Consider the following 27,257-nt stretch of genomic DNA (forward strand, 5'->3'; position numbering starts at 1 on the left):
AGGAAAGTTAAGGCAAATCAGCTAACAGTCTGATCTCAATATTCATACATCAAAGAGCTTTAAAATTCAAATGGAGGTTCATTTTCTGGGGGAAGGTAGCTGCAGATCATTCAGTTTAATCCTCCTCGCGTAATGAATTATTGTTATTAATGGAATCATCAGAGGACTATTAAGCTGCTTGAGGATAAGCTCACTTCTTTCCTGAGTGAGGACCTCTGCACAGCAGCTTAATGCACTCTGATGCATGTGTGTTCAGATCACATCTCTAGACAATCTGCCTTAATGGATGTCTCTATGCAATCAAGACCTAAGGAGTCCAGATTTGGAAGTTCTCCTAGAGCCCCCCTTAAGAAGAATCTCCTTGTCACACAGCGGTCAGTAATCCTGCCCCAAATCCAAGAGAGCCATCAAGACACACGGGACACAAACCAACAAGGCACATGGAGCACCTATCTGGCAGATTCACACCTTCTGTCTTCCCCTGCACTTGAGATTCCCAGCAGTATTACATCTGTGCATCTCACAGACTTTAAGGTCACTATCTTCACCTAGAACATCAAGCTGTACAGTTGCTCCAATAGTACAGATGGATAGCTAAAACACATTCAGATAGCCTGCAGCTGGTGCCTTGTTTAATCACTATGAAAGCAAAATATCAGGAGAGCTACCCAGGACTGCCAGGCTTGCCTCCATATACAATCAGTGGAGAATAGTGTTCAATGTGTCTTATTAATCAGATAAATTTTCAAAGACATTTAGGATCCTAAAATGCAGATGAATTCTCAAAAACTGACTTTCTCGAAATCTCTGCACAAGTTAGATGTCACTCTTTTATTGGTTTCCATGCAAGTTGCTGAAATGTTACAGGAACCATAAATTGATAAATTATCTGCATCTGATATATGCCTCAATACAGACCCCTGAACAATCAAGGTATACTAGATTTGCCCTAGATCATACAGTTAACTTGTGATCAAGTAGGAAACTGATTTTTTGGAGATGCAAATTAAATTAATTATCAATAAGCCAATAATTATTGGTTATACACAATCATGTATGTATACAATCTATGCAATACAGAATCAAGTCCAATAACCGCACTTTTGCACCTCCTCTTCCATTCACTAAGGATGCAGGAGACAGCGTGATCTTTGCTCAGAGAATTCAAACCCCAGAATCCTGGTTAGAGCTAAAAGTTTTTCTGCAGTATGAACATTCTGTATTCTTACTATTGAAAAGTACTCAACTGCACAGAAAAAAATATTAAGACCACAGAAAGCAAGAGGACAATTCCCTGAGTTTGTGATTGTATTACTCATCCGCAAAGACAGAACTCTGAATTCCAGTCTTTGCTCCAAGAACAGTTTAATGTAAAATATATGAAAAGTCCTTCAAGACAGAACAGAACTGCAGAACTCTATATTCAGGGAAATTCTTTACTAAATTTGAGAGTTTTACTTTGTCTTGTGTGATATCACTCCTCCTTCCTACTGGCCTAACTAATTATCTGCACAGCAGCATCGTGACATGGGGTGTCCAAACACAGAACAGGCAATGGCAGTAGCAAGCGGGATGCAGCTTATTAGAATGCTATCTCTTTCTAGCTCAATGAATTTTGAATTGTTTTCTGCAGACTACAATAGCTCAACTTTAAGGTGAAACAGCCTAAAGAGCCAACAGTAATTAAGTGTCTCTTGGACTTGGCAGTGAAGTAGAGATTTTTAGGATTGCAGTTTTGAATCTTGGTGTCCAAGTATTTTCTAACCTAGAAAACTCCAGGCACGTAACAATATGTTGCATGAAATTTCCAATCATTAATTTCTAAAGGGAGAAAACATGCCCACCTATATTTTCATTAACCTACACACATAAAATTCTAAGACTTAATTAAACGTCTACTATGTCTACTACTGATGGGTACATCAGACTTTGTAACGATCTGTGTATAATATAGCTCATTCCCTCTGGTTCAATAAATCTCTCAGCTCCAAATTGTGAGAGACTGTGAGCCTGTCTGGGGAATGAGTTGGTATACGGTTGCTGTCATCTTTTACTCTACCTGGGTGACTGCTTTTGGCCACTGTGAGAGACAAGATACTGGGCTATATAGCCCTTTGGGTCTGATTGAGTACAGCTTTTATTCACAGTCTGTAGATAAACATGTCTTTTTTTTTCTAAAGCAAGTATAGTGTAAAATGTATTTTGAAAGAGTGTGCATAGTTAAAAGAATCCCCTCTCTTTAAATAATATTTCTAGATCTTTAATAAAAAATAAAGTTAAACCTACCGAGATCGCTACGTAAAGGGATTAAACATGGTGCCCTGTAAATCCAAAGTCATTTTGAGTGCTTGGCAGAGAGTCAGACCACCGCATTACTTCCTGATGCCTAAGCTAGTAAAAACATATGGAAAACTGCATCTTGTGAATAATAGGCCAGGCTGAGGGTTATTCATGGAGAAAAGATTCCTCACCCTGTGTTCAAAATTAGGAAGCTGAGTCAATTGCTATACTAATTCACAATGTGCTCTCACAAAGAAGTTAGCTGGATCTATGCTTTGACCCAAAAGAAACATCAGAAAGCTGAACTCATACTGCAGTAGGGATTTTTATTTGCTAATTCAAGGTATCAGCAACAAGTTGTGCAATTCCCACTAAACTGCTAACTACTGGGGCTTACCTGCTCCCCAGACATTTGACTTAAACAGCTGAAGAAAGCCAGGAAGTTTCAAAGTAAAGACTAAAGCTCCATTCTTAATGTTTACATACATATATATATATATATATATATATATATATATATATATAAAGTGCTTATAAAGTGCATTTCCTCAAAGGGGAAGATCCCTTCCTCTCCCTCTTCCCTCATGGCTTCCTACTGAGCAGGAATCTGTTTCCTGTCCACTAGCTACACGGTAAGGCACAGCCTACAACTTCTTTCCTAGTATTTGTATCATAGTGGATTTCAGTAAAATCTAGAAGACATAAAACATCAGGAACTTCATGTTACTATGGGTTTGGAGAGGGTTTATGGTTATTAACATGCTAATTCCTCAGGAACATCTAGACATCTAGTGGTGGTAGGTGGCTCAGGTTTTCGCTGAGCATTTAGACTCTGGAAAGCAGGCTCCCCAAAACAGCATCACTTTGAGACCTTTGAAGCTTCTGACAATGCAGGCCTCTATCGCCTATGTCCTCCAAAGCCTGATTTTAATAATAATTTGCCTTATCTGCACTTTTAGATGAGAAATATGAAATATGAGTATTAAAAAAAACAGTAAGACTTCTTGTTAAATAAATGAGAATGGGGAAAACTGATTAAATTTCAATGCTCATGAAATGAAAAGCTAAAATAAACATTTGCAGATGAATTACCTAGAAAATCAGTTCACAGCTAAAGGCTGGGACTGCTCAGGCAGGACTGAGGAAAGGAGCTCTTTTGCAGGACAGCATTGGCAGAAAAACAAATGAGTCAAAACCAGCCACTTATGTCAGAAAATTGATATTTTCTAACAGTCAGAGGACAGAGATTCTGCAATGGCTTTCCCGTAAAGCTAACCAGGCTTAGGACACTTTAAACATTACAGGTTTTGTGTAGGTGTGCGGTGGTTACCAGCACAGGGGCTGAATGTAGTTATCCAGGAATTTAATTCCAGGTCGTTTGCATTTCTTTAAACAGCAGACCATATATGTTAAGCTGTGCCATTTTCTGTGACATGAAAAGATATCCGAGTATCTTCTTAAAGTTGTTTATATCTGTAGCCTTCTGCAAGCAGGGATTTCTAACCCCACAGATGCGAACATTATGACTTGATCTGCATCACCAGTCTTGCTAAAACCAGTGGGACTATACGGATGCTCCAAGGACTTCCTACAGACTGATACTTCAGGGCTGAGTTTACACTAAATCCATCTGTCACCATGTCTTGGATAAGTATATTCTTATAATAGCAGGTAAAATTGACCATGGGTGAGGAGGTTTAGAGTATAGTACACTTGGTAAAATATCTATAACTTTCTCAGATTTGTTGGTTRAAAATGAAGACTTTTTCTAGCAAACCAAGGTTCATTTGGACTTAGAAATAATCCCTTGGTGATTCCGTTTTCAAATATATGCAATAACTTTAAAGTTCAGTATTTTCCCCAGACAAAACAATGAACATTGAAGCTATGAAATTTCCATCTTTGAAAGAATTGTGATGCCAGAATAGTCATTCTTTTGCAATTCAACAGCAGAATTAGATTTCTGGATGGTGATCTGATGGAACAAACCTGAAAAAGAATAAATGTATTTTCCCACTCTCATATACCTTAGGGTAAAAGCAGCTAGCAATAGTGAATTACAAAAATATAACTATAAAGTTTACAGATATTTGCTTTTAGGCACTTACTGTCTTCAGTCAGAAGATCTCTGAAAAGCAATTACTTTTGGTCCATATTATGAAAACATTTTTGAACAGGAAAAATGTCCAAATGGACCTACATCTGTTCTGTAATTTGATCTACTAATACAAGAGTTCTCAGTTTTTATCATTGTGTTCCCTCGCAGATACTGTCTCACAAATTGTCTCTTTTCTCCCATTTCCAACTAGTGATATGTCCTAATTCTTAAAAAGCAGTCAAATGGTGTGCTTTGAGAAAGGATGTAGGAATAGCAGGTTTTTGTCTCTATGATCATTGTTAAATATGATGCCATAATTGACACACAAGTTTAAATTTAAAAATATTAAATTTATTCTTACCTCATAAGCATTTCAGCCAAACTCTTTGCATCTAAAAGAAAATGGAACAAATGTCAGGAGCTGGTATTGTCTGCGTTATAAATGAAATTTCGTTTGATAGATGAATTATTAGGAAGCAAGTGATTTGAATCAGCAATGTATAAAAGACTACTGTCATTTCTCAGATCAGCAGCAAAGATAAAATAGTCTCTAAAAGTCTCTCCTTTAGTTGAAACTGCATTTGACTGTATCTTTCTGCCCCCCAGAGCCCTGATCAGTTCCCCAGTAGTCCCCAAAATGCTTAGAGACATGCAAACTGCTCTTGGCTTTGACGAAAAGTCGGCATGGGGTAAGACAGAACTCAACTTGAAAAAGCTACAGAGACTCCCTGGAAGTAGAGAGAGACAGTATAACAAATAATAGGACTCGATAACCACAGTTACCGAGTGAGTGGGTGAGGAAGCAAAAGTACGAAAGAATACAAAAAGCTGGCATCCATCTCCGAGCAGGAACAGAACCGGAGCCGGAGGAGCCACTGCTGGCCGGCCATTTCTAAATGAAACCTGACTGTATGGAGGTCTGAGCAAGGGAAGTCTCCAAGGAGTCAGCTTGTTTGGTTGCTGTGAAATATGAATGCTTTTCCCCTAGCAATAATGCAAAAATACTTTTGCGTCTTCAGAGGACAGCCTATATACAAAACAGGAGGTAGCTTATTCCTGTATGAATCAGCTCTGCAAAATAACACACTGCAGAAGGAAAAATATTCCTGTTGTTGTTGTTGTCTTTACTCTTATTACTAACACAGAGTCCTTCTGAGATATTGTTATTCTGGTAAATATCAGATTAAAGGACACAGGTGAAGGTTGGTAGATCAACCCGGTTCTTCAGGTAGCTCTCGTAAACTTTTATCACCATTAATAATTTCTGTTGTATTATGCAGCAAAAATAGACAGCTATATTTTGTCTTCCTACAGTTCCCCCTAAACAAACTTACTTAAAAATGCTGAGTCCAGATTCCTTAAGTATACAACACAGCACACAAAGCACAGCAACAAAGCAGCTTTTTGTGTAAACAAATGAGGCAAATCTGAAAAATTCAAATCTGAACAACTCCAAGTTTCAAGACTTCAGGGACTACTATGTGCAACTTTAAACAACTTCTCTTATCTGCTGTTTGTGTATCTACTGGCATCTTCTCAGATATTTACTGAATTTGTCTTTATCTTCTCCATGTCACTTCTGAAACCTTTTTCATTTCTTAATCACCTCTTGGGTCTCCTACAATTACTAAAGCTTGTGATCTTATTAAATAAGATCTTGTCTTTAAAATTCATTGAATGTAGGCAGAAATAAACTACCATCTTAATGTGTCACTCTGGCTACATTTGTATTCATTTTAAAAGGAATGGATAAAGAGCTCCTTTTATTTGTAAAAAATACTTCCAAGGACTTTCTACATTTTGTTTCTCTGACATTCTGCCAACTTATTGTATTAGGCTTTATTCCTCACTTCTTACAAGCCGAAATTTTCTGCCTCCTCTGAGTCTGTTCCACTCCTTTAGTTTTAATCTTCCCCCTATCCCTTTTCAACACAAACCACAGCATATTCCTAATGAAGGGAAGGATTCCTCATATGAGATGTCCCATCCAATCCAAATAATGTTCTATGCAGACACTGAGCTATTCTGTTTTTCACTCAGTTTGGGACCGGCTTTTGAACACTGCATAATAATATTGTATCAAGATGACAATGTTTTATCTTCTGTCATAAACCAAACTAACAGTATGTTTCTGCTCCCTAGTAACATCAGTGACAGTTTTTGCTACTGATTTGTAAGTATCCAGGAAGGGACTTAGTTCTTGTGAAGAATASCAAAAAAACAGAAGCTTTGGTTCAAAGCCATGTGGCTTTTTCAGTAAATATTATGATGCTACTTGTTATTCTTGCAGTACCAGGATCTTGAAGAGATTCAATGCATACATTCTCCCTCTGGCACACTTAATAATGATGATTTATAATCCACATATTTCTTTCACTGTGGTTGCAGCTTTTGCAAAGCAATGATTACCTCCTTAAGTGAAGACTAGGGATACTTGAGCAAGTAGTTCAGCACTCATGAAAAGTCAAGTGGATGCAGTTGAAAGTTGATTGACCCAGTGTCCCTCAGTTTGCTTTTTTTATTTGTTTACTAGAATAAAATAACAATCTTTATGGGATTTTTTCAGCCAAAATGCTGTAAAAATGCTGCAAGCCCTGAGTTCTTAAAGAGATTACACAGCAACAGCCTGACTTGTATAATCAGACAATCATTTAATCCTTCCTTTTCCCTTTCTTTTTGATGCACTTTTACTACCCCTTTTGCAATATTGATCTCAGCTATCCTGTGCCAATCATTTGAAATAGGCATCAGTTATCAACTAATCAAAGACTGGGTGCCCTCAGTGTAGCTAGTTTTTTTCCCCAAATTCCCTTTATCATCAGCCAATATCTAGTCAACCAGGAAGGAGTATAGGACCAAATCATCTGATCAAATAAAGGCATTTACTCAGGCTGAGATGAATCCTGCCCAGTACTCCATTGACTGTATCGACTAGATTGCCAGAGTGTCTTGGGTGATCAGCTCAGATGCATATATTTAGTTTGATGAATCCCATCCCAGGATCCACATACAGATATATTCACTCCTGTGCCTTTTCCTTACAGTTCAAAAAACTTCCCCTCACATGTTCTCAGGTGCTGCACAGTCTATTCTGATGTTCCACGCTACATCTAGAAAAAATGTTACTTTCTCATCACTAAACGCTTGTGGCTTCATGTTCAAATGCACATTTACATATACTGCAGGTGGAAGAGACACAAAGGAGAGAGTTTGCACATCCTCAGCAAAAACACCGGGAGGGATCATGTGCTGTGTCAAAAGGTGAACGAGAAAGTGCTGCAGAAAATAAATTGCAGCATCAGGTTTTAACATATCAGTTCTTCAAATAGTTTGTTACAAAGGACAGTACCATTAGCATAACAAATGATAGCTGTACTGAGCACACAGTTCAGTATGTGACTGGACCAAAATAAACATGAGAAAATAAAGCATCGTATGCATCTGTTAAAGCAAAACCCAGAAGTCTAAGGTAACCGAATATGATAACGGTGTCCAAAACATCAGCTAGAGAAGAAATGCTAGTTTCACAAACTAATGAGTATAGACTGTAGATTCCAGTGTACATTTTGTATGTAACACTTTTCATCAATCAGTTGAAAGTACTTCATAAAGTAAGTCATCTTCTCAAGCAGTGTCCTATTTCCCAGCTTTCTGGTGGGGAAAACGGGGCTCAGAAGGGCTAAGAATGACACAGTGAAGATGACCATCACTTTCCACGTCCAGGCACGCATCCTTCAGTGAAAAGGCAAGCTTCCCTTCACAGTGCCTTTGACACATGATTGCACAGGGGGATAGAGACCCAGAAGCAGCCCTCACTTTCATTTGCTGGTGTAGCCTTCTTTAAAATTCTTAGCACATTTGGCTTGCCACTTGGGAAATCAGAGGCTGTGCTGCAGTTTTAAATTGCATGCTGCCACTTCTGAACTATCAGGTCGCATTAATACTTTCTGCTTGGATTAAGGTGAGTTTAAGTTAAAAACAAAGGGAATGCTATTTCAGTTGTTGTGGACCTAGATTAATAATGCAGAGGAAGAGTGGTAAGTCATCAGATTTCTTTGTAATACACAAAGAGACCTACCAAATCACTCTGTGAATGCTAGCAGTCAACTGCCCTCCTTGTGCCTCACCAGTAAAACTACTAAATGAGGCAAATATCAGGGCTTTGCTGAAAACTGTGCTGTCCTTCCAAATAGAGTATTCTTGGAGAAATAAATCATACTAGATACGACACAGAAGACAAATGTTTAGCTGTACACACTACAGTCTCTACATACTAAAACAAGCTTTAAAATGACTAAGAATGGTGATCATGCTGCTCTGCTCCTACATTTACCTCACTGAAACTGGAACCATGTTCTCATTATCTACAAACATAGATCCAAGTGTTTACATGCAGAGTGGACTACTGATAAGTCTACAAGTCCCACTCTTCTTTCTCAACCAAGTTCAATGAAAACACATCTCCTGGGCCACAAGAGTAAGCATTACATCAGAGCTTGTATAAAATCATTTAGCGGGTTCCACTATGAGAACTATTATTTCCTATGTAGACTACAGGAAAGTCAGTAAGGGCTTTAGAGTCATGATCTAGGAAAAACGTGTCCTGTGTCTGAAAAAAGAGAAAAAAGACTATATATCATAACATGTAATAATGACAGTATAGTTTCCTTCTCAAAATTAATTCATAAGAATGTCAAGCATAGTAACAAGGAAAGCAAAGTATGTTTTTATTTGGAAAACTTGAATTCAAGAGTTTTTTGAGAACTTACTAAAGACATCTCCAGAACAGTACTATTGATTGTCAGTAAGACTTTTAGAACATGGAGTAATCTCCACAAGAGCATAAAATAGTTGGCATTGGGCCAGTCTTTAAAAAAGTTTACCAAAAAAATCTGAATTACTACTAGCCATAAGCTAGCAATACAAATATATAAATATATATTAGTATAAGGTCATACATCAAGAAACAGAATACAAGCCATAGTTATACAATGGGGAACATTATCCTGTTCTAACTGCAATCAAAAAAGTGTCAGGTCATCTCAATGGATAAGAAGTTAAGCACAAACTCTTAATATAATGCTGTAGACAAAAATGTGATCTTCACAGGTATGAGCAGAAAAATACAAAGAAGAAAGGTTGTTTCCTCTCCATCAGGTACTGTTGTGTCTACTGTTGGCATACTAAGTTCATTTCTAGAGTATACAGGTCAGGAAAGCTACTGAAAGATTGCAAAGGGACCAGAGAGAAGTCATTTAATGAATGAAAAATGGGAAATTTGCAGTGAAAAAATTGAAGAAGATGCATCTGCTTAGTTTACCAATGAAAACATTAAGAAATCACTTGGTCAGTATCATATAAGAGACCAAAAATCATTACAAAAGGACAAACGCGATCCAAGAGAGCAGAATAGATACTAAGGTGAGAAATAACTAATCATTTAGGTGGGTCTTGGAAACTCTCAGACACATTTTTGTTGATGACAGATTGTTACAGTATTATTATTCAGTGCGTGATGTGAAAGGCTTTCCTATCCAAACACCTTCAAAGTGAGGTCTGCTGTCATATGTTATAAACTCAGGCTCAGTGGAAAACCTGTAGGAGCACCTGCACAGTGACAGAGTGGCAAGGGTCCAAACCCTTGTTATAGTTCAGTTAGAGCATAGACAAGAAGACTAATAAAACTGAATGAATTCACAGATCTGTAACTCACTCACATAGCTAACACTTAAATTTCAATAAAAATTAGAAAAAAAACAGGTCTGCAACAAAGTAAATGAGATAAAGAATAGATGATTTGAAAACCTTTTCATCTGCAACGAACAATGAAATATCGTTGTGATAGTTCTGCTATAATGCATCATAGGGAAAAGACTATGGTAACTCATTTGAGAATATCTGGATGTGTTTTCTAGCCTGCTAACACGTGGCTACTTTCATTTTGTAACTTTAGAATCATGGTTTGCATTTGCCTGAAAGCAGAAATCCCTCCATCTTCAGAACATCTGATTTAGCCCTTTGGAAAAATTATGATTTCAGGTTGTTGAGATCATTCTCAGGGAGAAAAAAAAAAAGTAAAATCAAAAATGAACAAACAGCAACACATGAGAGATATTTATCCCTCGTGCAAAATCATAATTTACAGAACAGATATGACATTTTTAGAAACTTATTACAAATGAAAAAGAAGGAAGTTCTGTAAAAGATGTGTATGCTTTACCTCATGTCTGCAATGTGCTATAGGAAAATGATATCAACTAGTGTTTAAACCATTTGCTTGTGTGCAGCCTCATCTGCATTTTCTTATTAGCGGAGTAAGCATATGCAGAAATAAGTGCCATAGCTCTCCTCTTACCTCGCAGCCTCTTCAGTCTCTGCTCCCTTCTCCTCCTCCGCACAATCAGCAGCATCACAAAAAGCAGCAAGACCCCAACCAAGATACAGGAAATGGTCACCAGCATCTTTAGCCCTTCGTTGGTTGCCAGCCCTTCCTCACTTTGCACAACTGACTTAATGAGTGGAGGGATTGTACCTGGAAACAGTGTCATGATATTAGATGCCTATTAACGAAGACAAAAGATTGAGTTCTCAGGGCGAATAGCACGTTAGATGTTTCAATCACATGCAAAACATTAAGAAGGATTTGTCCTGTTTAGAATGAATGCTATATTTGTGTGTGTAATGGCCATGTACAAATAATAATCAGTCACACTGGTAACAAGCTATTGATTGCAGAGAGTCACAGTCTATCAGAAATTGAGAACACGTGCATTTATTGAACATGTCCTATTTTGAGGGGCAAAACCTGCGAGGGAAAGTCATAGCCATTACGTAGTCAAATATTACCATTAATTTTAAATCATATTAAATCACTATAAAGCTGTAAGAGATCTCTGACCTACTATCTACTTAAATTACTCCCTACTATGGAAAATAGTACTACTGCAACAAATTTATGCTCTCTGCTGGGCTTTTCTTTATAAAGGAATAAATTTGACAATGTACATTTTGTGCTGCATGTATCAGATGAATCCTTTATACAGAACCATTTTTTTACATCATATCTTAAGGAAGCAGCAGTGATATTGATCTTAAATTCAGATATCCAATCTGATGCTAATTCGCTAAAGACTGTCTGACATTACACTCATCAGTAAAACAGGAGAGTAACACTGGATGGAAATGATCAGATTTTGAGAGTGAAATGTGGCAAATAAATCTACAGAGTACTGCCATTGGCAGGCAGCTCACTTTTGCATTGTGAGACATATTTGCATTTTGAATATACCTGGCTTCCTGGTGATATGTAATACTTGAACTTTACTATTTCTTCCCCTTTCCTTCTAAAGGATGTGAGAAGAATATAGTACATTCTTTGGAAGGCTGCTTAGCTATGGAAGGCTTCTCACTCATTTCCTGATTACTATTAAACTGCTGCATGCAATCACAAACGAGGCTATAAAATGCAGATTTCTTTGCAATGAGTAGAAATATGCAAGTATTGTGAACTGTGATGACTATTGATGGAAGCTATCCAATTTTAACCAGCTACTGAAACATAAAAGTGGCTACTTACTTGCTGAAAGTATAAGAGGTTGAGACAGAAAAACAGGCACATCCTTTCTTACATTTTAATTGCTGTATTATGTGATATAGTTATACCACATTATGCAGCATACAGTATCAGAAAAAAAATGTGAATTGTGATGCAGTGCAATGTAAGTGCCATAATCACAGTGAAAATGTAAAATTCTATGCTGATTTTTTTCAGAAGAGCTATTTGAGTTGCATGTAATGAGAAGAATATTTCCCTAAGGAGATTGAGATAAGAAAAAAGTTAGAACTATTGTGAGCTATTTCAGGTACTTCAGAACATTTGTTTTCTTACAGTTGCATTTTGAATCTTTTTCTAATTTTCCATTGCATTTTTTCCCCACAATTTTTCATCTTTTTCTAATTTTGCATTGCTTGTTCATATAAAAACACAGCAGGATCTTTTCTTCTGTTTTAACTAAAGTACAAATTTTGCAGTATTTTAAAGGCAAAGAAAATAATTAGATGAGGAAATGGAAAGAACTACAAACTCCTGAAGTAAATGCTAATAACCTTCTCTAAATCCTCCTAAATACTAAAGGACTGAATTTTGTTCTCAGTTAAGGCACACATACCATTGGCTAAGGACATTTGGCTGCATATTGCCTAAAATTATACCTTGCTCTCCATAATATTTTGAAGCAAGTCAAATTAAAAGAGTAGCCTCATTTTTAGTTAAACCATGATGTTTAGGTAAGTGATTATGGTTTTCATAGCTAAAGTGTAAACTTCATAACACTGCATACAGGCAGTATATGTTTAATTAAAAAAAAAATACCGTAAGTTTCATGGAGTTATGTATCCTTCACATTATTCATGTGTGGTTAGTCAGTAATTAGAAATTTTCAAAACCTAAACCTGCTATCTATTGAGCAAACATTATTTAAACATTTATTGTCATTCGAAGTTGTGATTACAAGTAGAAAAATCAAAGCTTTTTCCCAGAACAAAATCCCAAACAATTAGGAAAGATTTTATTTCAGGTCAATGCACCACCAACCTGTGATGCCCTAAAATACATTGGTATTCAATCCTTCATAGGATTTTGAGCATCTCTGACCCACTTTTCCCCCATGGTGCAGTCCATCCAGCATCTCCCATTGCACATGCAGTGGTTTTAGGACTGTCAAGTGTTTTCCTCTGTTTTAACTGTTCTTCATGTAGGAAGTCCCCTTGTGGACTAGAATCAATTAGCACAAGTTTAGAGAAGCTACCACGTTGATCTGATTTAACATGAGGGCTATTGAGGAGCTGATCTCAGAGCCGGGAAGCGCCTCTGCAGCACTACCTACTACAGCTGCACATAGCTAAAAATATCTCCCTAAGTATTGCGTGTAAATGTTCTGAAAAACAGAGGGCAGGAAGGTCACAAATTTCTGCAAGCTTAAAATGGTTAGCTGAAATATGGAAAGCAAAGAGTTGCATGTAGATCTGCCATTAGCCTTGTGACCTAACTCACCATGAAGAGATTTAAGACAGACAATATTTCTCAGGAGCTCTCTCACAGACACGAACAGTTACTGAGTCCCAAAAAACAACTGACAAAGTTTGCTATTAGGTTTGCGAAAGTTTTATCTTAAGACTATTAACACTACTAAGCTTGTTGTTAGCATATTGTACCTAGAACTTTTGTGTAAGTATTATCAAATCTTTAAAAAGCTATCATTATATTTATTTTACCCTAAAGGGCAACTGGAACTCCAAGAACCTGGAAGGAACTCACATCACAAAGGGAATTAATGGTAGGGGTATAGTTAGCATTAAAAAGTAGTGTTGGTCAGGAGTTTTTCATTGCTGTAGTAAATGAAAAATTGGTAAACTAAAAACTTACTTCCTATGAAAGCCAAAAAATTTTTAAGATGTATTGATAGAATAGGTTGATTTCTAATCAGAAACTATTTTCTGGCACTGAAGTGCCTTAAATCTACACAACCTACTCCTGAATGAATGAGGACTCTGTAGGGATAGCTTTTGTTTAGAAGCACTCAGATAGCTCTTCTGTGCAATCCTTAGTGTGGAAATATGCTGCAGTTTTGATATCACTGATGATAATAACGGTTTGATTTGGTTTTAGTTCTCCATTAAATATAACAAATTCAGAAAACCTGAAAACTGACATATGTTTTTCCAGCCATATTTTCCACTCTCAATCTTGCAGTCAGTATTTGAGACTAGGTTGCCTCTCTAAGGCACCATCTAGTTCTGGCAAAGGTCACTTGACAAACAAAACCATCAATGACATAGATGAGAAATTTTCTAGCTGACCAGAAGCAGTGGCCCAGTAAATTTAATACTATAAACATTTTATTGCTTCATTTTCTCACTTTTAAAGATGCCATACAGCAAAACACAAAATCAAATGGCATGTAGGTCACAGTAAGTGAAATCATGTTACGTATCATCTCCTAAACAAAAAGCAGAGTCTAGCAACATTTAAAATCAGCTCATGATAAGAATATATTTGAGATTACATTTGATTTCACTGCTATCAGTAAGAATTTAAGGCTCTGGACTTGCATATGGCAAGACCGCTTGCCCCAGCCATCTATGCATAACAATAATTGTGACTGTCAAAAAAAAAAAAAAAGAAAGAAAGTAAGTTGGGTGCTATCTGTAGAAAGATACTGATGAGGATGGGATGGGTAAATACTAAGTGAGCAAGTTATTACTGACAATGTCTATATCACTCAATAAAACAAGTCTGGGGACAATTATCTGGTCTTATGGCCATCTGGTAAGACCAGACAGCATTCACACGATAAGTACTTGAGTGTTGGTTTCCTATGGKCTTCTGTAGTGCTAAGATAAAATCTTTTTCTTAACTTTTTGGAATGTCTGAAATAATGTGAGGATTGAGTGGCAGCTCACCAAGATGGTAATTTCACAGCCCAAACCAGGGGGCATGTGCTGTTTGCAAAATGGTGGGGCATTAGGACGTATGTTGTTAGTTATCTGCAAGAACTGATGGGTATCTATCATCTAGTGCAAAGGCTAGGATAGCATTGGAGGATGTGTAAAATGGAAGGATTTAAATCTTGCCTGATTCATCATCTGCACTAGTGACTGTGAATAGTCCCTTCCTGCCTTCTCTTCCYGGAGCCACATATAGGTATTGTCTTGGAGAATGCTGGTTTACAGGGATCAAAACCTTGCCAGGGAGATGTSTTAACAATACAGAATCACGAATGACTGGTAATTTGGTGCTTTAGCTGGGCAATTGTCAGTTCAGTGTTTCAACTTGCTCAATAGTCCTGTAGGTTTATTTATCAGTATAAAGGTAGCCAACTGATTGCACAATACAGTACAATATCCTTGTCCACACAAAAACATATCAACCTGGATGTCTTCAAGAAAACTCCGGCAATTCACACTAGAGTAATTTAAGAGATTACCATCCAGAGTCATATGTCCTGCCTTCTTGCCAGAAATACTGCCATTTCCCACTGCAGAGTCAGCAGAACACATGTGCAGCCAGTAGTTTTAATAAGAGCTAGAGTGTCTGACAAATTGGCATATTTGCTCTTGCCCTCTTGTTCTGGCTTTTGCAGGGGTAGGCAGTAACCTCTGGCAGAAAGGCAGGATGCAACAACTCCTTCAACTCCTACATCCTACTGCTGGGTAGGACAGAACCATCTGTCACAATCATTAGTTTCACTCTTCCCTATGTGTAAATAGGGATAATAGCATTGCCATTGCTTTGCCCTTGGAGAATGCTGTCTGGAGGCTCTCCCAGAAGACAAGCTAGTTAGCTGCTCCGTTGTGTCACATAATGGGTTTTGAATTATGTCACAAGGACATCACATGGAACAGCAATGAGGCCAGTCACATTCGTGAATGGCTGCAGGAAACAATTGTAAGGATGACAAAAATTTCATGGAAAAGTTGCATGAAATTCTAGCAAAAGCTTCTCTGAGCACTGCAACTAATGAAACCTGGTTTCCTACAGTTCCTTCTCTCACGGTTGACTGACTTTGATGTGGGACTTCTCATCAATCAGGGCAAAGATATGATTCTTCTTTTCTACCTTGTTGCCTATTGTCATGAAATCTGTAGGCATTTTACATCTTTGAGACTCTTATCCTCTATTCGGGTGGCTAGCAGCATCAGAAAGGGTTTTGTGGAAAAAATAGAGACAGAAAGTCATAAGCACAGTCATGCAGGAAATTAGACTGAAAACTGTATCTCAGACAAGTAAATTCAAAGATATACTTACTGCCATCATAATTGAGTGTTGCAAATTTAGCTTGTTTTTCAGCGCAGCCCGCGCTGTTGCATACTCTCATTTGCAGTTCATACCAGGTTGCCTCTTGGAGGTCATACAGTATATAGGACTTTGAAAGGGATGTCCGCTGAGCAGTTGTCCAGACAGTTGTCCCGAACGGCCGGTACTCCAGAGTGAAAGAGGTGATAGGACAGCCACCGTCATTCCAGCCTATAAGGTTGAGTCTCACTCTTGTGGTGTTGATACTAGCAAAGAGCTCTTGTTCCTTAGAAAACTGTGGCTCTGAAAAGAACGATGTTTTTTAAGTGAAATGCTTCTGTATTCATAGACAGGGAACTCTCAGAGATATAAATCTAAAAAAATAATTGCTAGGACACTCCTAATTTCATTTTAAATTTAACACCTTGCTAGTCAATATATTCTGTGCCTTTTTCTACCCCTTCCTGAATGCCTCTTTATACTTTGTACCAGACTTACATCCAGATTTTCAAATCGATACGTGGAAAAATATCCATACACTTTTGCATGGACCTTACCCATTCACATGGACTTGCATGAGTTAGCTTGAAAATCTAGCGCAGACACCTTATATTGGCAAAAGTCCCTGCTCATTACTATGCAGGAAAGAAAGGATTCAGAACACTATGTAAAAATAACATAAAAGACAAGTAAATTTGGAGGTAATATTATTATGTCTATTAGTGCCCTAGCCTTCTTCTGAAGTGAATTTGGACATTTACGCGTTTGAGAGTACATAGGCTTTCATTTTGGGAAAAAAAGCCAGTTTTGAGGAAAACTCGACAAAAAATCGAATTATTGAAACACTAATATGATGAAATTAAATGTGTTATATTTGAAGATACTATGTACATATATTTAGTTTTGTATTCATGAATTAAGACGTTTTCATTTAGAAAGGGGTCRACATTTCAACATCTTTTTCCTGCTTTGAGATCAAATGCCGGTTTCTGCTGATATATACATTTATGTTTTTTTGTATAGCTCTACTTAATACAGGGGTAATGATAGCAGAGGTGACAGAGAATTGAAGAGCTGATAGTGCAACTCTCATATGAATAAGAATAATGTAAAATATTCTAAATCACACAAAACCTGGTTCAGTCTGTAAATGTTACAGGGGTGCTTCCAGGCATATATATCAAGTCCCAAAAAAACTCAAACAGTTGGGTGATTTGCTTTCCCATGAAGCACATTACCTGAAGCATGTGTAACCCTCCCCTCATCCCTACATTTCAGGCAAAGAAAATCAGAACATTCACATCCCTTCCTCTAAATATCCCTTTCTGTAAAGTCAACAGATCATCCTCCCTGACCACTGATAATCTCAGCACGCTTGCCAGTGATCTGCAGGCCTCCTAAGCTTCAGTAAATCACACCAATCATATTTACTGCATACCAAAGTTTCCTTATGTCACCGAGTGCCAAATAAGATGTTTGCACTGCTATGCTGTTTTGAAGATCAGCAGTGGGACAGATCTGATGAAGAATATGAAGAAGGACCAACATAACTACTACAATAAACTGTCTTTATTATGAAAGAGCTCCCAAATCAGAGTATTTCTTGCAGGGTGAAGAGATGCAAGATGAGGTGATCTTTAGGGTATATGAAAAGCTTCTCCACTGTGTACTTACTGACGAGATTTTCAAAATTGTCTCTTTAGGTCTGTTGCCAAATTTGTTCATAACTGTGACACATATACACATTGTGGAACTGTATCCTCAGCAACCAGCACAACAGGAGCCATGGGAAGAGCAGAGGATTTGTGATTCTGTGCCACTGTGTTCCTTATGAATCCTGCAAATTTTGGTTGCTTTTCCTTGCAGAACCTTATGCAAATGTTTCTTTTATTTTYAGTAGTTATCCTATTCCAAGTGTGCAACTTGTATGGCTCCTGCAATACCAACTTGGAGGGGAAATGAGATATTGGCTTTATTTGCACTACACATGAATGTATTGCCTATCTTCTTTAAGCATCCAGACAAATAAAACCCTACATTTTCACACCAGGTGAGGAAAACAATTCCTCCTGGCAACAGCAGTAGTGGAATTGCTGTAAACTGTARCAGTGAAGACATGAGAGCCTCCTGCCTCGAGTATCTATCAACTCATCTCAGAACAAAATTATTAGAGAAATAAGGAAAAGATAACATCTGATTTGTACCCTGAGTCCCACAGTGACAGGTTTTTCTGTCATCATATGAACACAATCAGAAATGTTTTTAAAGCTAGTATTTAAATATCCAAAGCCATATTCTAATCAAGCCAAGATGTATAGCAGAGTGCCTGAGCTTTAGGTGAGAAAGGAGGATAGAAATCAACATACCTTTTCCAAGGGTTTTGGCCTCAATGATCTCGCTGATACGTCCTGGTCCCACTCCATTCTGAGCAGTTAACGTAAACTTGTACCAAGTGCCACATTTCAACGTTTCTAAACGGTAGGACCGCTCACTAGGGCTAATGGGAAAACTACCCCACTGCTCACTGTTATCTTCAGAGTACTGCAAAATATAACCTGCAGGAAAAGCACAGATGGCAACGATAAACCAGACACAAACTACAAATTCTACAGGTAATATGACAAGTCATTTTCAAGACCTTGTAGAAACATAAAAGTCCTGTGCACAGGAAGACATATAGCTCTCCCCTGACTAAAACATACCAAGCAATGCACATATTGCTACTCTTACAGCAGCTTAAATACCGTCTTTACAATAACTTCAAAGGGAAGAGAAAGGGATAGACGTTTCTAAACATCTTTTAATCAGCAGCAAACACCAAATGATGAACCTGGACCCTCAAAAAAATGCATTTTTAGAGTTTACATGTCTGGAAAATCAGACAGAGTAACTGTCATAACAACTGAGGGTTCACTGGAAAAGAACTGATTAAAGCTGTGATTAAACCACACCAAAGAAAAACTGCAATTTCCTGAAAGCTGTTATCATCACGATAATACACATTAGGTGCTGTCAGCAATACAGATTGCTTTATTTTTCTTTTTTTCTTTCTTTTTTTTTTTTTTTGTAGCCATTCATAATTATATATTAATCCTATCAATATCTGATAATTTAGTAAGAAGTTGCAATTAACCTGAATTTTATTACCTCGGATAGAACTGCCACCATTGTCTCCAGGTATCCAGGAAAGAGTGATAGAGGAAGATGTAGTTTTGGATACAGTAAGTCTAGGCTGGTCTGGTGGAACTAGATGGGAAACAGTTAAAAACAAAAAATAGATCCAAATGATTATGCGAGATCTTAAACCCTTCTAACAGTCATTTATAAAATAATTGTTTTGAGTTGCAAAAAATGCAAATGATTTCTGTCAAAGTGTCTGTTTAGCTGACATCCTTGGTTACGACAGAGCAGACAAGCTCTCATTTTCTATATTTCAATTTCTACAAAACTTTGTCTTTCGGTTCTTAACCCTTACTTTTCTCTGGATTTTGAGCCTCTGCTGCCAAATCTCCTTTTAAATGACATACCGAGCTATCCAAACATTGTTTTCCACTATTTTTCAGGTCTGGTTTTGAGAAAGAAAGGTAAATTTTCACTGATGGGAAACAGAGGTCCACTTGCAAAGGAATGCCACACCCATGTGGCATTTATACTCATATAGCAAAAGTAAATTATGAAAGTGCATGAAGACAGTTTGTGCAAGTGTAACTGTGAGGGTTAGCTAAGTCGCTCAGATCTGTGATCAGAAACAGTGTCATTGCTCCTCCAGATTACACTATCCATTCACTGAGGCTATCAGCATAAAGAAGACACAATTCTATCATCAAGGGCTGAATAAAACTGGAAAAACTTCAATTCTGTTTCCCATTAGGGTTCTACATTAGGGTTATATCTAATCTGTGGGACCTAAGAACCTCACAGTTCCCAGGACGAGCTCCTGAGTGCAGGGATAACACACAAGTCTTATCTTCTATCCTTTGCCCACGTCTGGTTTCCTTTGGAAGAAAATCCAGCATGAAAGGGCAGAGAAGGAACAATGCTATGTTCCACTAAGTCTCCTAGACCTAGGAGAACTGGGACTGGGAACTGGGACAATGTTAGTGAAATGAGACTGAGAGGAGCTCAGTGTACAGTTTAAACACAGCAAAAGGGACCCTACATTGCATCAAGATATAGCAGCTGGGTTTGCAGAGTTCAGTGGTCAGGGGCGCAACCATGGCAAACTAGCCAGCCTTCTTCTCACTGTGACAAAAATATCTTGAGTCTATCAAATAAATCATGTCTGCTGGGTCWATATCATAATGATTCAGGAGAGATCATCTTTGACTTCTTCCTGAATCGTTTAGCTAGTCCTGTTGTACTACTGAGGAAATCAGAACCATGGCACAAAACCAGTAGGGTAGCGGAAATTAATGTTGTTTGTTAACAGGCAAAGAGGTGATTGACAGGAGAAATTTCAAAGGGCTAGTCAAATTAGTATTACAGCCTGCCGAAAGGGTAAATATTTACTCAGAGTTTACTCTAGTGCTTTATGTCTGCAGTTCTAGATTCAGAAGCTGAGAGAAGTTCTTATTTCAAATCCTTCTGGTAATACACAGCAGCATTAGATCTGGCTCGTCTTGCAGATTGTTTTCTTAACAAGCGTCAGCTTTCTATGGAAATGTAGACAAGATTGAGTTTCACTGCCTCAAGAGCGAGGAGCAAGGCATCGAACATGCCCATCATGGGAACTGGATCCAAGTGGAGCTGGTAGGAAAGCCAGAGCAGAAAGACTCCAACACAGTCACACTTACTGCTGTTCCTTATACCTCAGATGTGGAAAGGGATGGGGAAGTTGGTGGATGCTGTTGGGAAAAACAGTCATTTCCCTGTAGTAGTTACTGTCCTATAGACCCCAGTCCCATTGGCAACTCTTCAAGCCTGGGGCATAGGAGAGGCAGCACAGAGGTCACAAATGTTTTATCGTATATAGCAGTCTGCTGCCAGAGAAAATTGCCTTCTTTTCCTATGTTTAGAGAAAGCTCTTTTAACAGAGTAAAACTCAGAAGAGCTCTTAGGCTCCGCTAACATTCAAGTCATCAGATTGCAAAATAATGAGTGCAGCTGTCAAGCTGAGGCTCCTGCTTTACAGCTAAGGACTAGTTCAGAGAAATATTGATTTTGCTGCACTTACAGGGTTAAATAATGGTGAGGAAAACAACACAGACACTTTCTACACTAAAGGAAAATTCCTTACATGAGATGGATTATTCTGACTGACTTGGTTGATTTCATGCAGAGAGACTGCACAAACTGCACTCTATAAGATTTATTGTAAAACCTTTAATCAGAGCTTCACCCTACTCACATAAGATGATAGTCCTATATATTAAATGCCAGTCTTGTTCTATCCCACAGGGAAGTACTATTGATCTGCTTTTAGTTACTGCAGCTCAGTAGCAGCAAGAATATGTGATTATGAAAGTACTTAGTGAAGTATAAATATAAGGTTTCCATTTGATAGTGTTTTTCTCCTTACTTCCTGCTGTGGTCATGCTTCAGACATTGCAAATGAGCGTCTTTAGGCTCTCTGATGGAGTTTAGATAAGCTAATATACACTGTGRCATCTGTTTCAGGGCTTAGTGGTTCGGTTTATGCAGAGAGATCTGCACTGTGGTTGAGATCATCTCCTTCTGTGTTCTAAAATACGGGGCTACTCACTCTGAAAATTTAGATTGCCTGTCTAGGGACAGGACAGAGAGTGGCCACAGAATAGCCCATATTCTCAGCTCTGTTATTTGCTTCCCTTTGGTACAACAGTTTGTTGACAATTGAAGTGTGTTTAGGGTCTGAGTATTCATTCAAGTCTTGCTACAGTACAGTGAGCAAGAAAATCTAGTGGGTTGCGAATTCTTTTTATGTGAATGCACATGCTCTGGTTCACATTATTGTTAATATGTAATTCTATATTGTCATTGCTTTTATACATGTACACACCATATCAGGTACATTATATACATTCCAAAACACGTATGAAAAGTAACTGGTAAGAACTGCTAGTCGAAGTTGTACTGATATTTTAAATGTTTCCTCACATGCACCATCAATAAAATCCTGCTCTTGCAGAATGACATTTTTGTCCAAGTTCTCAACACAGAGGCAAATTTCTGTTGATAGCTTCTTAGAAGTTAAAGAAAAGGCCTTCAGCTCTCTTTGAATTTTACAAAATGTAAATAAATACAGGTACATTTTATATGAAGGAGGCCTAAGATTCTATTTTCTGTGTGAAGAACTGGAAAATAACTGAGTGCAAAGACTCAGTTCCCAATTTTGCAAAAACTTACATACAAGCATAACTGCAAGTGTGTGAACTGTTCCACTAAAAGCAAAACATTATTATATCATAAAATATTGATAACTGAATCAGAACAACCAGCAAAATCTTTTTTATTTATTGAATTGGAATCATTAAAGTTATATTAATACCTATTAATATTAATATTTTACATACAGTTGCAAACTCATCTATGTTTTACTAAGCCATACCAATTAATAGCTGCAACAACAATTATTAAAGATGTCAAAAAATCTTACCTTGTACCTGCAAATTCAAAATTATTTCATCTGATCCCCAGTTATTACTGGCCACACAACTGTAGTAGCCAGAGTCTTCTGCTTTCACAGTTCGGATGACAAAGCTACCATTGCTAAAGATGCTTCTTCGCCCATCAATCATCACTAGACTGGGTGTCCCGTTACTACCTCACAGGAAACAAAGTGCATACATTAAAGAAGTTACAATCAAAATTACTCAGAAATGGATTATTTCAAGCAACTAAGAATAGAAATGAGGAAAGAAAAGAGAATGGGGATTCTTTTTAAATAAGATAGTATAGGACAATTTTCTGCTGGGAAACAGCTGCCATATGCTTAAAGAAGCAAATGCTTTAGCCCCAGTTTGAGTGGAAATGAGAACTCCCTCCCTCCTTAGCTATCTGCTATTTCATAAGAATACCAAAATCAGGGTAAAAGGTAGACTCTGGCTACAATGTCCAGCCTTATAAAATAATACGTATGGGCATCAGTGCACAAGACACCTTATAACTCTGCAGTATCACTTTTGATCTACTGCTTGGATGAAAATTTTTATGATCTGTGTGCTTCTGTCCAATTGTGAAGCTGAAGATCAAAACAGAATCATACCAAACAAGATATGTGTAAAAGACTTGGCTTATGTTCGGCACTCTACTGCATGATGAAAACATACCAGACATTTTGCTTTCCTGGAATAATTCTTTTTTTTTTGTGGGCTTAAAATGACTCCTAGTATTAACATTTTGAATATCTACCTTTTCCCTTCTTCATAACTTTTCCTGTTTTTTGATACTTTCTAATCTTGACAGCCAATTAGTTTTAGGTCAAGGAATTTTTAAACTCCTTGTCTACTGTGACAGTGTGTAAACAACTCTTCTCCTTCCTAACACAACCACACAGGATCACAGGCATTGCCACCTTCAGGTTTTTAATCAAATAAGTAAACTAAACATTTGAGCTATGAGGTGCTGGTTACCTATCCTTCATCCATTTGACTGTCGGAGCTGGATCTCCAACGGCTTTGCAAGGGAGGACAATGTCCTTCATCCAGGGAGTTGTGACTGTGCCACTGAATGTCAAAATTCTGGCAGGAGCTGAGCAAAAGAGAGAGAAAGATTGAAGTGAAGTGCTCATTCATAYAGCCCTTGGAGGGGAAACACAAATATTCATTATCAAATATTGAAAATGAAACCAATCCGCTTCAAGCTGTGCTTTTAGGAAACTAATTCCTTTTAACTCATAATATCAGCTACTCATTCAAGCACAAATAATACATTTTTAGTGTTTGGAAGACAAGTAACTGAAAGAGAAACTAGGAAGAGAACTAGAAGAATCCTTGTGGGGAAAAAGGTAAAAAGAGTAATTGATCTCTTTTACTGATCTTCATATACCTCTCAGCAGAAATTATGCACTGAAATTACATCAAAGGGAGACAAAATTACATTTGTCTCCCCAAACAAACTTCTAGAATGAAGTATCCACAGTAGACAGCTGTCTTACAAAAACTAAATTATTGATATATCATTCTTGCTATATTAAGGCTTGGATTCACTTAAGAAAAGCTAACATACTTGAGGCGAAAGTTATATGTTTTGTTCTCAATTTCTCAACTGGATTTTGGTAATTTGGATAACCTCTATAACGATGAATCAGTGCTTTCATTGATTCAGTAGATAACTTTTGTTTTAAACCCCTCTCTCCTCTAAAATACGCCATGTCTAAAAAACTCTTTCCATGTTTCTGTTATACTCTAATCTTGCAGTCATAACTTTTCCTGCGCTCTGCTCTATATCTGGTTGATTCTGGCTACCTACAATAAACAGTCTTCTCTCAACTCTTTGTGCATATCATGGACGATATGAAGCTCTCTTCAAGTGCTCTTTGCTATCTCCAGTCCAAACTGATTATTCATGAAAAAACAGACCTATTACCATGAATGATATGATGCTATCCTGTAGTCCAGTACGTATTAACTCTAGCCACAGGTTGATGGACATCAACATTTGAGACTATAATTACAGATAATCTATTGTGCCAGCTACAGGCTAGGACAGAAGGGTTATCACAGAGTTTAGTTGGCTGGTGTAACTGTGATTCCAACAAAAAGATCCAAACTTCACTAGCATATTTTCCAGCTCATTTTTAGACAAGGTAGCTCTTTTTCACCATTTTGGKCAATGTGTGGATCTGGCAGTGAATGTTCAGCTTTAATTTGCAATGAAAAATTTGAGCTATTCTGACAGCTGGGGATTACTAGAAATAAGCATGACTCCAGTTACAAAACAACCTAGATAATTCTCCAAAATATTGGATTGAATATGTAGAGAAGTTTCTAGATGCCTCAGAATTCATTCATATGAGAGCTTAGACATGTCCTCAAAAAGATAAAAGCAATCACACTCAGTGATTTTTGAAGAATTTACTGTTTTTCACACCAGTTTGGACTCATGAAGTTTTTATTGGACTTCAAAAGAGAACACCAGATGAATATTTCTGTATATTATCTGCCAGGTATTTTTGTAGAGACTAAGATATACAAGAACAGTGAGCTCTAATGTGGAAAGTACAGTGAGCTCTCTTTGGAAAATGTGAAAGAATTCACTGTAGAATGTACAGATCATTGCATATTTTTCACTTAAGATTTCTATATTCACTGAGTTCAATACAAGTCAAGAGAAGTTTCTTTTGTATTTTGTCAGGAAGCGTAGTTCTAACATATTGCCTGGAAATAGTCTTGTCTTTTTTATTGAGAAAGCTCAATTTATTTTTAAATACCAACACATGGTGAGATTTTGCTCATTTTTAATATATCCCTTAAGTGCTCCAGAATTCAGAACTATTTTTTGAGTATGACATTTTCTATGTAAGTATAAGAGGGATAGGCTTTTTACAACAGTTAGGGAATTAAGCAAAATAAACTTACACTGACTAACACRTTAGTACCTTGCAAAGAGCCTATCTGCAATCCACAAATGGGAAAAACTCTTAAGTCAGTTCTATTCCTATCAGCTCTCACTTCACCTAAATATATGAACAGATATGTCCTGTAGTTTCACTGTATAGTACACAGAACCAGCAAGATCATGTAAGAGCTTCAACATATTGTGTTACTCAAGAACGACCCTTGATAGAATTAGRATTCATATTGGTCTTTAATTATACATTTCAGAAGCTCATACTGAATGCAGATACACCAAATACTGTACTTTCAGTCCTGGTCTACTTCAGTCATGCATGTTGATGAGAAYGCACACTCACAAATCCATTTTGCACCAATTAGAAAAACAAGAAAATGAGAGCTAGCATCAAATATAACTGCGATGTTTCATCTAACGGCTTTTTATCCTCTTCAAACACTATTTAAAATAAAGTCATGCATAAAAGAACAAGCCTTGAAGAGTGACGGAAAATTACTTCAGTGGGCTGCAATGAGACTTGAGAAATTCATAAAAAGAAATGATTCCATACATTATACAATCAGTTTGGACTGCATTTCCTATGTTCTCTTCAAGTGTTGTGGAAGACTAAGCTTCTCAAGATATTTTTCTTGGTTAAAATTTTAATTGAAAACATAAGAAATAGCTGTTTTAGTCAATTAGGGTAAAAGAGAAAGTTAAGGTTAGGTAATAGGACAACATTACTTTCCTGACAGTGAAAAATCAAAGTGCCCACTCCTGGCTAAACAGTAGCTAAGCTCTTCTTGCTCCCTCCTTCTGGGAGATCTAATGATTAACTGTGGCAGGAGGGTGCTCACAGCCTTGCTGCTTTGAGGAGGTGGTACTGCAGAAAGACACAAAGACACTAGTCACTCATTACGTCTAATGATACAATCTTATTTTCCACTATGGCTCTCTTAAGGGCACTTGTTCTGGAAAAGATCTATGAAAGTCTATAATGCCACAAGCCATGGACTGATTTAACTACCCAAATCTACCCAAAGATTGCACAGACAGTGTGAAACACTGACTCCACTGAAGTTAGGGCAGAAGGTTCATTTGTTTTCAGTGGTGCCAGGATTTCTTTGCAGTAGATGTTTAATGTTAATCATGCCATCTTTAAAAGCAGCAAAAGATGCTGTCAACTATGACTGTCTACAAAACGCATCTGTAAGCACTTGGACTGCTCCAAGTACCGGCAGCACCTTCTGAATAATGGTCGTTAGAAAGGCAAATTCCTCTTCCATGTAGTGTATTTAAAAACAGGGATCAAAATAAAATGAAGTATCAAATGCAGATATATGCTCCATAACATAGAGCCTGAAATCTTACCTAAAATGAGCTAGTAAYCCTTTTCTCCCTGCCTTGCCCACTTCTCCAGTATTGCTCAAAAGGTTTGACTATTTCCAACTGCTACCAATTACTTTAAGAAAATATTTTTTTAGTGTAGGAATCCTACAGAAGCCTTCAGCATGAGATGGCATTATTTTGGCCAAACATATTTTTGTTTGTTTTATTTTTAATGGTTATCTCAATAGTGAGCTCTTCCTTATGTTACAGGCTGGATTCTAGATC

General features: G+C 37.5%; 1 protein-coding gene across 1 annotated transcript in view; it reads right to left on the reverse strand.

Annotated features, from left to right (window-relative positions):
- The window catches only part of DSCAM (DS cell adhesion molecule), a 391,004-nt gene that overhangs the window by 31,771 nt on the left and 331,976 nt on the right, over positions 1–27,257 (reverse strand). The window contains exons 24-30 of the mRNA XM_085305248.1: positions 23,723–23,840; positions 22,747–22,910; positions 19,320–19,418; positions 18,539–18,727; positions 16,185–16,475; positions 10,734–10,910; positions 4,740–4,770 (exon numbers count right to left, since the gene is read on the reverse strand). Coding sequence (XP_085161374.1) covers positions 4,740–4,770; positions 10,734–10,910; positions 16,185–16,475; positions 18,539–18,727; positions 19,320–19,418; positions 22,747–22,910; positions 23,723–23,840 — 1,069 coding nt within the window. The remainder of the gene's footprint in view (positions 1–4,739; positions 4,771–10,733; positions 10,911–16,184; positions 16,476–18,538; positions 18,728–19,319; positions 19,419–22,746; positions 22,911–23,722; positions 23,841–27,257) is intronic.

This window comes from Rhea americana, unplaced genomic scaffold (genome assembly GCF_003343005.1).
Source record: "Rhea americana isolate MKP2758 unplaced genomic scaffold, rheAme1 scaffold_101, whole genome shotgun sequence".
Classification (NCBI taxonomy): domain Eukaryota; kingdom Metazoa; phylum Chordata; class Aves; order Rheiformes; family Rheidae; genus Rhea; species Rhea americana.